General features: G+C 44.1%; 1 protein-coding gene across 1 annotated transcript in view; it reads right to left on the bottom strand.

Annotated features, from left to right (window-relative positions):
• The window catches only part of LOC137375610 (PH and SEC7 domain-containing protein 2-like), a 198,689-nt gene that overhangs the window by 81,425 nt on the left and 104,702 nt on the right, over positions 1–12,562 (bottom strand). Inside the window, exon 8 of the mRNA XM_068042988.1 lies at positions 11,810–11,899. Coding sequence (XP_067899089.1) covers positions 11,810–11,899 — 90 coding nt within the window. The remainder of the gene's footprint in view (positions 1–11,809; positions 11,900–12,562) is intronic.

Below are 12,562 nucleotides of genomic sequence, written 5' to 3'. Positions count from 1 at the left end.
AATCTAGTGAACCTTTGCTGCACTGCGTCCAATGCAAGTATATCCTTTCTTAAATGTGGAGACCAAAACTGCACACAGTATTCCACCAAAACCCTGCACAACTGAAGCAATACTTCCTTATTCCTGTACTCCAATCCCCTTGTAATAAAGGCCAACATGCCATTTGCTTTCCTAATTGCTTGTTGTACCTGCATGTTAACTTTCTGCTTTCATTGTACAAGCATACCCAAGTCTCTTTGAACATCAACACTTACAAGTTGCACACCTTTTAAAAAATATTCTGCTTTTCTATTCTTACAACCGAAGTGCATAATTCACACTTCCCTACATTATACTCCATCTGCCATCTTGTTGCCCACTCACTTAACTTGTCTATATCTCTTTGCAGCCTCTCTGTGTCCTCCCCACAGCTTACCTTTCCACCTACCTTTGTATCATCAGCAAACTTAGATACATTACTCTCTGTCTCTTCATCTCTAATTCATTGATATAGATTGTAAATAGCTGCGGCCCCAGCACTGATCCTTGTGGCACTCCACTATTTACTGCCTGTCAACTTGAAAATGCCCTATTTATTCTCACATTCTGCTTCCTGTTTGTTACCCAATCATCTATCCACGCTAATATATTACCCCCAACTCCATGAGCCCTTATCTTGCCAGTTAACCTTGTGTGGCACCTTATCGAATGCCTTCTGGAAATCCAGGTAAACTACATCTACTGGTTCCCCTTTATCTACCCTACTAGTTATATCCTCAAATAACTCTAATAAATTTGTCAAACAGGATTTCCCTTTAGTAAAACCATGTTGACTTGTTCTAATCATTCTGTGCTTTTCTAAGTGCATTGTTAAGACTTCCTTAATAATAGATTCCAGCATTTTCCCAATGACTGATGTCAGGCTAACTGGGCTGTAGTTCCCTGTTTTCTCTCTCCCTCCTTTCTTGAAAAGCTCTGTAACATTTGCCAACTTCCAATCTGATGGGACTGTTCCCGAGTGTAAGGAACTTTGGAAAATCATAGCTATCGTCTCTGTCTATTTCTGGTATGGAACTTGAGTCTTCTACTATGAAGACAGACACAAAATATTTGCTGAATGCCTCTGCCATTTCCGCATTCGTCATGATAATTTCTCCTGTCTCTGCTTCCAAGGGACCAATGTTTACTTTAGCTATTCTCTTCCTTTTGATATACTTATAAAAGCTCTTACAATTTGTTTTTATGCTACTGGCTAGTTTACTCTCATTCTATTTTTTCCTTTTTGTATCAACTTTTTGGTGGTCCTTTGCTGGTTCCTAAAACACTCCCAATCCTCAGACTTGCTACTCTTTTTTGCAACATTGTAAGCCTTTTCTGTCAATCTAATACTATCCTTAATTTCCTGCCTGAGCCACGGATGGGTCTTTCTGGCTGGGTTTTTGTTTTTCAAATGAATGTATTTTTGCTGAACATTTTGAATTGTTTCTTTAAAGGTTTCCCACTGTTCATTTCCAATTCACCTTAGCCAGTTCTCCCCTCATGCCTACGTAATTGGCTTTGTTTAAGTTTAAGATGCTTGTTTGCGATTGGAGCATGTCACTTTCAAACTTAACATGGAATTCAATGGTATCATGATCACTCTTTCCCAGTGGATCTTTTACTATTACATTGCTTATTAACCCTGGTTCATTAAACAGTACTAGATCGAAGATAGCTTTATCCCTAGTTGGCAGCACAATGTATTGCTCCAAGAAACTGTCCCAAAAACATTCTACAAATGCATCTTCTAGACCACTCCTGCCAATTTTATTGTCCCAATCTATATGAAGATTAAAGTCCCCCACAATGATTACATTGCCTTTGTTACAATCTCCAATTATTTCTTGTTTAATGCTCTGTCCAACGGTATAGCTACTGTTAGGGGGTCTATAAACTACTCCCACCAACATTTTCTGATTCTTGCTATTCCTTATTTCCACCTTTACTGATTCTACTTTATGATCTTCTGAGGACAGATCATTTCTCACTACTGCCCTTATGTCATCCTTTACCAACAGTGCTATCCCTCCTCCTTTGCTATTCTGTCTGTCTTGCCGAAATATTGTGAACCTGGAATACTTATTTCCCCAGCTTGATCACCATGTAACCATGTCGCTGTGATGGCGATTATCTCTAAATCATGTACCTCTATTTGTGCCACTAGTTCATCTATCTTATTGCAGATGCTTCGCGCATTCAGATATGGAAACTTTAATTTCTTTTTTTGCTTCTGTTCCCTTCAATGACCTTATTTGCTGATGTACAATTTCTGTTAAACTCTCTGTCCCTTCCTTCCCATTCGACTTGTCTTTACCCACAACGCTACACTGCTCTGATGCCCCGACCTCTCTCTTTGGATTTCTAAATCTCACCTCTCCCGAACCCTCCCCCCGCTCTGTTTGTTCACGACCTCTAGTCTTGGGCGGCACAGTGGCGCAGTGGTTAGCACTGCAGCCTCACAGCTCCAGGGACCCGGGTTCGATTCCGGGTACTGCCTGTGTGGAGTTTGCAAGTTCTCCCTGTGTCTGCGTGGGTTTTCTCTGGGTGCTCCGGTTTCCTCCCACAAGCCAAAAGACTTGCAGGTTGATAGGTAAATTGGCCATTATAAATTGTCACTAGTATAAGTAGGTGGTAGGGAAATATAGGGACAGGTGGGGATGTTTGGTAGAAATATGGGATTAGTGTAGGATTAGTATAAATGGGTGGTTGATGTTCGGCACAGACTCGGTGGGCCGAAGGGCCTGTTTCAGTGCTGTATCTCTAATCTAATCTAATCTAATCTAATCTTATCTGCTGGCTCACTTTTGAGTTTGTATGCACTGCCCCTTCCTGTCACACCCTGATTACCATTATCCTAACTGCTATCTTGCTCCCTTGCCTTCTTCTCTCTCTTTAAATTATCACATTTTCCCTCACTTGATCCTCGGCCCCACTATTTAGTTTAAAGCCCTCTCTCCTGCCCTAGTTATACGACTCGTCAGACACCAGAACACTGGTACCAGCATGAACAAGAACAAAGAAAATTACAGCACAGGAACAGGCCCTTTGGCCCTCCAAGCCTGCGCCGATCCAGATCCTCTATCTAAACATGTCACCTATTTTCTAAGGGTCTGTATCTCTTTGCTTCCTGCCCATTCATGTATCTGTCTAGATACATCTTAAAAGACGCTATCGTGCCCGCGTCGACCACCTCCGCTGGCAACGCGTTCCAGGCACCCACCACCCTCTGCGTAAAGAACTTTCCACACATATCCCCCCTAAACTTTTCCCCTCTCACTTTGAACTCGTGACTCCTAGTAATTGAATCCCCCACTCTGGGAAAAAGCTTCTTGCTATCCACCCTGTCTATACCTCTCATGATTTTGTACAGCTCAATCAGGTACCCCCTCAACCTCCGTCTTTCTAATGAAAATAATCCTAATCTACTCAACCTCTCTTCATAGCTCGCGCCCTCCATACCAGGCAACATCCTGGTGAACCTCCTCTGCACCCTCTCCAAAGCATCCACATCCTTTTGGTAATGTGGCGACCAGAACTGCACGCAGTATTCCAAATGTGGCCGAACCAAAGTCTTATACAACTGTAACATGACCTGCCAACCCTTGTACTCAATACCCCGTCCGATGAAGGAAAGCATGCCGTATGCCTTCTTGACCACTCTATTGACCTGCGTTGCCACCTTCAGGGAACAATGGACCTGAACACCCAAATTTCTCTGTACATCAATTTTCCCCAGGACTTTTCCATTTACTGTATAGTTCACTCTTGAATTGAATCTTCCAAAATGCATCACCTCGCATTTGCCCTGATTGAACTCCATCTGCCATTTCTCTGCCCAACTCTCCAGTCTCTCTATATTCTGCTGTATTCTCTGACAGTCCCCTTCACTATCTGCTACTCCACCAATCTTAGTGTCGTCTGCAAACTTGCTAATCAGACCACCTATACTTTCCTCCAAATCATTTATGTATATCACAAACAACAGTGGTCCCAGCACGGATCCCTGTGGAACACCACTGGTCACACGTCTCCATTTTGAGAAACTCCCTTCCACTACTACTCTCTGTCTCCTGTTGCCCAGCCAGTTCTTTATCCATCTAGCTAGTACACCCTGGACCCCATGCGACTTCACTTTCTCCATCAGCCTACCATGGGGAACCTTTTCAAACGCCTTACTGAAGTCCATGTATATGACATCTACAGCCCTTCCCTCATCAATCAACTTTGTCACTTCCTCAAAGAATTCTATTAAGTTGGTAAGACATGACCTTCCCTGCACAAAACCATGTTGCCTATCACTGATAAGCCCATTTTCTTCCAAATGGGAATAGATCCTATCCCTCAGTATCTTCTCCAGCAGCTTCCCTACCACTGACGTCAGGCTCTATAATTACCTGGATTTTCCCTGCTACCCTTCTTAAACAAGGAGACAACATTACCAATTCTCCAGTCCTCCGGGACCTCACCCGTGTTTAAGGATGCTGCAAAGATATCTGTTAAGGCCCCAGCTATTTCCTCTCTCGCTTCCCTCAGTAACCTGGGATAGATCCCATCCGGACCTGGGGACTTGTCCACCTTAATGCCTTTTAGAATACCCAATACTTCCTCCCTCCTTATGCCGACTTGACCTAGAGTAATCAAACATCTGTCCCTAACCTCAACATCCGTCATGTCTCTCTCCTCGGTGAATACCGATGCAAAGTACTCGTTTAGAATCTCACCCATTTTCTCTGACTCCACGCATAACTTTCCTCCTTTGTCCTTGAGTGGGCCAATCCTTTCTCTAGTTACCCTCTTGCTCCTTATATATGAATAAAAGGCTTTGGGATTTTCCTTAACTCTGTTTGCTAAAGATATTTCATGACCCCTTTTAGCCCTCTTAATTCCTCGTTTCAGATTGGTCCTACATTCCCGATATTCTTTCAAAGCTTCGTGTTTCTTCAGCCTCCTAGACCTTATGTACGCTTCTTTTTTCATGGTTCAGGTGTAGATCGTCCCAATGGTGCAGCTGCCACTTTCCCCAATACTAGTGCCAATGCCCCATGAATTGAAACCGATTTCTCCCACACCAATCTTTGAGGCATGCACTTAACTGTCTAATCTTATTTACCCTAAGCCAATTTGCTCATGGCTCAGGTAATAACCAGGAAATTATTAGCTTTGAGGTTCTGCTTATTAATTTAGCCTCTAGCTGCTCATACTCCCTATGCAGAACCTCTTTCCTAGTCCTGTCAATGTTTTGTGGATACAATAACTGGATACTCCCTCTCCCACTGCAAGTTCCTCTCCAGCCCCGAGGAGATGTCCTGAACTCTGGCACCGGACAGGCAACACAGCCTTCTGGACTCTCACTCTTCGCTGCAGAGAACGTTGTCTATCCCTCTGACTATACTGTCCCCTACTACCACTACATTCCTATTTACTACCCCGCTTGAATGGCTTCCTGTACCACGGTGCCTTGACTAGTTTGCTCATTCACCTTGCAAGCCTGGCTATTTGAGGCAGGAGGCTATTTAAATTCTTTTTTATTCATTCATGGGATATGGGCGTCACTGGCTATGCCAGCATTTATTGCCCATCCCTAATTGCCCTTGAGAAGGTTGTGGTGAGCTGCCTTCTTGAACCGCTGCAGTCCATGTGAGGTAGGTACACCCAGAGTGCTGTTAGGAAGGGAGTTCCAGGATTTTGACTCGGCGACAGTGAAGGAACGGCGATAGAGTTCCAAGTCAGGATGGTCTGTGACTTGGACGAGAACTTGCAGGTGGTGATGTTCCCATGCATCTGCTCCTCGGTGTGTTGCTGCAGTGCATCTTGTAGATGGTACACACTGCTGCCACTGTGCATCGGTGGTGGAGGGAGTGAATGTTTGTCAATGGTGTGCCAATCAAGTGGGCTGCCTTGTTCTGGATGGTGTTGAGCTTCTTGAGTGTTGTTGGAGCTGCACCCGTCCAGGCAAGTGGCGAGTATTCCATCACACTCCTGACTTGTACCTTGGAGATGGTGGACAGGCTTTGGGGAGTCAGGTGGTGAGTGACCCACTGCAGGATTCCGAGCCTCTGACCTGCTCTTGTAGCCACAGTATTTATATGGCTACTCCAGTTCAGTTTCTGGTCAATGGTAGCCCCTAAGATGTTGATAGTGGGGGATTCAGCGATGGTAATGCCATTGAATGTCAAGGGGAGATTGTTAGATTCTCTCTTGTTGGAGATGGTCATTGCCTGGCACTTGTGTGGCGCAAATGTTACTTGCCACTTATCAGCCCAAGCCTGGATATTGTCCAGGTCTTGCTGCATTTCTACACAGACTGCTTCAGTATTTGAGGAGTCGCGAACGGTGCTGAACATTGTGCAATCATCAGCGAACATCCCCACTTCTGACCTTATGATTGAAGGAAGGTCATTGATGAAGCAGCTGAAGATGGTTGAGCCCAGGACACTATCCTGAGGAACTCCTGCAGTGATGTCCTGGAGCTCAGATGTTTGACCTCCAACAACCACAGCAATCTTCCTTTGCGCTAGGTATGACTCCAACCAGCAGAGAGCTTTCCCCCTGATTCCCATTGACTCCAGTTTTGCTAGGGCTCCTTTATGCCATACTCGGTCAAATGCTGCCTTGATGTCAAGGGCAGTCACTCTCACCTCACCTCTTGAGTTCAGCTCTTTTGTCCATGTTTGAACCAAGACTGTAATGAGGTCAGGAGCTGAGTGGCCCTCGCGGAACCCAAACTGAGCGTCACTGCTAAGCAAGTGCTGCTTGATAGCACTGTTGATGACACCTTCCATCACTTTGCTGATGATTGAGAGTAGACTGATGGGGCGGTAATTGGCCGGGTTGGACTTGTCCTGTTTTTTGTGTACAGGACATACCTGGGCAATTTTCCAAATTGCCGGGTAGATGCCAGTGTTGTAGCTATACTGGAATGGTTTGGCTAGGGGTGCAGCAAGTTCTGGAGCACAGGTCTTCAGTTCTTCAGTACTATTGCCGGAATATTGTCAAGACCCATAGCCTTTGTGGTATCCAGTGCCTTCAGTAGTTTCTTGATATCACGCGGAGTGAATCGAATTGGCTGAAGTCTGGCATCTGTAATGTTGGGGACTTCAGGAGGGGGCTGAGATGGATCATCAACTCGGCACTTCTGGCTGAAGATTGTTTTTTTATTTATTTAGAGATACAGCACTGAAACAGGCCCTTCAGCCCACCGAGTCTGTGCGGACCAAGAACCACCCATTTATACTAACCCGACAGTAATCCCATATTCCCTACCACCTACCTACACTAGGGGCAATTTATAATGGCCAATTTACCTATCACCTGCAAGTCTTTGGTGGTGGGAGGAAACCGGAGCACCCGGCGAAAACCCATGCGGTCACAGGGAGAACTTGCAAACTCCGCACAGGCAGTACCCAGAATTGAACCCGGGTCCCTGGAGCTTTGAGGCTGTGGTGCTAACCACTGCGCCATTGTGTTGCAAATGCTTCAGCCTTATCTTTCGCACTGATGTGCTGGGCTCCTCCATCATTGAGGATGGGGATATTTGTAGAGCCACCTCCTCCAGTTAGTTGTTTAATTTTCCACCACCATTCACAAGTGTATGTGGCAGGACTGCAGAGCTTAGATCTGATCCGTTGGTTATGGGATCGCTTAGCTCTGTCTATTGCATGCTGCTTATGCAGTTTGGCATGCAAGTAGACCTGGGTTGTAGCTTCACCAGGTTGACACCTCATTTTGAGGTATGCCTGGTGCTGCTCCTGGCATGCCCTCCTGCACTCTTCATTGAACCAGGGTTGGTCTCCTGGCTTGATGGTAAATATGCAAATCAGCTTCCTACCCCCTGCCTCAGGTATCATCATAGCTGCAATTAATGTTGCCTTAGGAACTCATTTACTGCATATAAATCAGAGCTTCCAAAGGAATTACTATCTTCAACTTTGTTTGCTGCAATGTCAACTGCAGCAGCAAGCACCAATAACGTGAAAAAGTCTTTTTAAAAGAAATCAATATGGATGAATGGTACTGCCAGGAAAACCCTATATGCCAAATGGGAAATATTAATTTTATCGGTTGGAAACTTACCTTTGACTTTTAATGGAAAAAGAACCCTACTAGTAACTTTAAAAAAAACTAGCAGCCAAGATGGCCACTGCTATTTACATCTGAAATATCAGGAAACTGGACTGGAGACAAACAGTCTAACAAGAAGGCCAGCCAGGACAATGGCTTGCTCTAAGTGATTACCTTGAATGGTTTCATTAGCACGACAGTCAAGGCCATCCCCACGCATTGACTTTGAAAGAGCCAAGCCCCTCCAAGTGTGAATGGATATCCTGGGGTATGTAGAACCTTGTATTTCATTAGAAGATTCCAAAAAAACCTCATTGGAAACAAAGGGGATTGAGAAGAACCATGTGACCAACTGTTCAACTCTGACGAAACAAGTTTTGTTACACAGCAAAGAGACAAGGCAGTGACTGAGTATACAGCTGCACTGAAGGCTGCTGCTCCCCTGTCTCTCTCTCTCTCTCTCTTCTCTCTCTCTCCCCAGAAAATATCAAGAAAAGAACCGTCAGCGACTGCACACCCCTCCAAGCCTGCAGACCGCGACAGCCAGCAACCAGGGGAAGAGAATCAACAAACAATTCTGCCTTTAGGAAAACTCTGAGCAAAGCAAGCCAGACTAAGTGCACTTTGACCAACCAAGAACTTCAACAATACAACTTCAGCCGAGGACTACTGGATCACCCACTTTACAGACAGTATTTAAGTTCCATTTATCCTGTAATCCACTTGTATGTGTGTGATTCTCTTGTGAATGTGCATGTGAATATATAGCGTATTTTTATTATTTTAAATCGGGTTAGAGTGTTAAGTATAATAAACTTAACCTCTTTCTTGTTTAAACTAAAGCAATCACAGTAAAGGAAAAAGGTAAAACACACTGAGATGGTGTGTTTAAGGAATAAACCCTGCTGTGGTCAAATAATAGGAAGGGGCAAGAGGGGAGCCTGAGACCCCCTCCTCACCTGGCTGTAACAGTACCCTTCATGAAAACAAAAACTAATGCACTGAGAAAAATGCAACTAAATATCAATGCTTCTTTAGAAAAAATGTATAACTTTAATGCCAACTTTTACAACAGAAACTTATATTTACAAAGTTAACTTTAGTAGGCCAGACCAGTGAATTAGTCATGCCCATTTGATATAGACAAAGTGAGCACCTGGGGCAGAGCTCGCTTGAAGAATATGAAATTTAACTTGGGAACTGAATGCCCTATTTATCCCTAAAATGTACACTGTGCTGCACAATGTCAGTCCAAATATATTCTCCAGTATTGCACATTCCTATTAACTTTTTTGTTTCCTCTGACCTTTTCAAATGTATAATTCAACCAAACATAGAAGACCATGTACAAATAATTTTTCATATTAATAAACCTGACAACAAGAGATTTTACTTTATTATAGCTCCTCTCTTCTTTTGATACTTGGGCATCAGATATAATTCCCTAGTTTATAGAGCAAACAGGCAACTGGGTCACAGTTCTCTATGGCTAAGCTCATAGCAAGGACATATATTACAAAGCTTTTGTACAGACTACTAGTAAGTGGGCCACAATAGATGAGGGTAATTTATCCTGATATTCTTCTATTAAGGGAAGATTTGGCTTCTAATGGGAACCTGCAATTAATGAAGTTTTTAAGCTCAGGAACTCATTAAATGCAGCTGACCATTCTATGACACAGTACATTTTGTGCATCAATGTGTAGCAATTTTGTAATTTGACAGATGTTTCAGTTCTTTGTAGTTGCACAACTAATCATTGCTTATTTAACATGGTTACAAGACATTATGGTTTATGAAACTATAACAACAACAATTCGTATTTATATAGAGCTTTGAACATAGTAAAATATTCCAAGGTGCTTCACAGGAGTATGATCAAAAAAAAATTTGGCACTGAGACGCATAAGGTGATATTAGGGAAGATGGTCAAAAGCTTGGTTAAAGCAGTAGGTTTTAAGGAATGTCTTTAAGAAGGAAAGAAAGGAAAAGAGGCAGTGAGGTTTAGGGAGGGATTCTAGAGCATAGGGCTGTGGCACCTGAAGGCATAGCCACCAATGGTGGAGTAATTAAAATTGGGATGTTCAAGAGACCAGAATTGGTGGAGCGCAAATATTTTGGAGTATTGAAGGGCTGGAGGAGATTACAGAAAGAGGGAGGGGAGAGACTATGGAGGGATCTGAAAACAAGGATGAGAATTTTTAAATTCAAGGCGATGCTTAACCAGCAGCACAGGGATAATGGGTGAATGGGACTGTTGTGAGTTAGGACAGGGCAGCAGAATTTTGGATAACCTGACGTTTATGGAGGGCAAAGTGGAAGTCCGGCCAGGAGTGTGTTGGAATAGTCCAGTCTAGAGGTAACAAAAGTGTGTATAAGGATTTCAGCAGCTGGTGGACTAAGGAAGGATCTTAGTGATGGTGTGGATATGTGGTCGGAAGCTCATCTGGGGTCAAATATGACACCAAGGTTGCGGACAATGTTGTTCAGCCTCAGACAGCTGCCGGGGAGAGGGTTGGAGTTGGCGGTTAGGGAATGGATTTTGTGATAGGGACCGAAGACAATTGATCTTCCCAATATTTATTTGGAGGAAATTTCTGCTTAACCAGTACTAGATGTCGGACTGGCAGTCTGACAATCTAGAGACGGCGGAAGTGTCCAGAGCGGTGATGGTGAGGTAGGCCTGCGTGTCGTCAGTGTGCATATGGAAACAGACACAGTGGCTGGGATTTTATCTGGGCAATAATATCCTGACCTCCGACAAAAGCGAGAACCCCGTCATCCCTTCTGTGAGAGGCCCGTCGAATCGAGTGCCAATTAGGCACCTAACTGGAAAATGGCAGGCCATCCACGTGATCAAGGACTCCGGTGATGGAAATCCTGCCCTCTGACAGCTGCTGGCCTATCAGGCGCCGACAGCTCTTTAACTGAGCAGCGCCATCATGGAGGCAGTGACTATTGCCAGTGGAGCACCCATCTGAGGCCTAGATGCTGGACACAGGCCACAGGTAGGTCAGGGCGGGGGGAGTGGGGGACGGGTCTTGCGGCGTGGGGGTCTTGGGGGAGGGGGGTTGGCAGCAAGGACAGGGTGCGGCTCTCAGCGGGCTCCCTCCTTTCTGATGTCAGGTACCTCGTTCAGGCTCTAAGTGCTGCTTAACGAGGGACACCCGCCCCTTCCACCACACCCCCCTCCCTCACCCCCCTACCACCACCCCAGAGCCGGCAAGCAACCTGCACGATTTGTCTTTCCATGCTCCCTGTGCGGAGACAGGCCTGCTCACCACTGGGCTAATTATGGCGGTGGGATTAATTGCCCACTTAAGAGTATCAATTGGTGGCAGGGTGGGGAAGGCATTCATAGGCCCTCCCACCCCGGACAATTTCGGCAGAGACAGGAAGGTGGCGGGGTTCTCCCTGCCACCATCCCACCCAATTACATGCTCTCCCCAACACCATATCCACTGTGGGGAAGAGCATAAAATTCCCCCCAGTGTTTTTGGATGATGTTGCCAAGAGGCAGCATATAGATGATGGATAGATCCTTGGAGGACATCAGTGGGAGCGGGAAGAAAAGGCTATTGCAAGTGATTCTTTGGCTATAACTGGATGGATGAGAGTGCAGACCCACTCAGCTGAATGACTGTGAGTAGGCATAGGATGAGGATGGTTAGGTCAGCCTTGTCAAAAGCTTGGTGTAACATAGCCATTATTATATTGATGTGAACAATACCTTTAATAAGTCTTTTGGAAAATCCTTCCCATCATTAAGGCCATCCAGATTAGAAATAAACTGCTGACATGACATCTTTTTTCCAATATTCTGGAATACACAGATATTAAAAAATACATTTTAACTCAAGAATACTAGAGAAAGCATTGTTTGAAATAAGCAAAGCGAATTTAAGATACTTAAGACAGATATTAAGAACAGGAATGAAAACAATAAATTTACTTTGAAACAAAAGCAGTTACAGTGAAATTAAAAATGTTATGATTATAAACCTCCATAATAAATGAAATAGAGAGACTTACCTGAGAGCAGATGGAGATGATTTAAATATAGTTGCAAAAATAAAAGGAAAAACAAAAGATAAACTAGATGGGATAAATGTACAAAGGAGTAATATGAGATATGACTGAAGTGTCCATGGATGAATGTCTGAAGCATTAGGAATAAAGTCGGAGAACAACGGAGTGGACTATCATGGGGAGGCACAATGCCATAATTTTGGCAGAAACTTGGCTACAACTAGGGCAGTGCTGGGAACTAAATATTCCTGTCTGTAAAATTTTCAGAGGAGATGAAGAATTCAAAGACAAAGGATCAATGACATGACTAATAACAAGATTATAGTATGGAAAATATAAAAAAATTACTGAATGCGGTGTTCAGTATAATTCTCTCCAGATTGAATTGAAAAATAAGAAGGGCAATTTTAACCATGCCTGCCCAGAAAAATATGGAAAGTGCTGAAAACTAGAA

This window comes from Heterodontus francisci, chromosome 12 (genome assembly GCF_036365525.1).
Source record: "Heterodontus francisci isolate sHetFra1 chromosome 12, sHetFra1.hap1, whole genome shotgun sequence".
NCBI classification, from domain to species: Eukaryota; Metazoa; Chordata; class Chondrichthyes; order Heterodontiformes; family Heterodontidae; genus Heterodontus; species Heterodontus francisci.
This window is presented reverse-complemented; position numbering and strand designations above follow the sequence as displayed.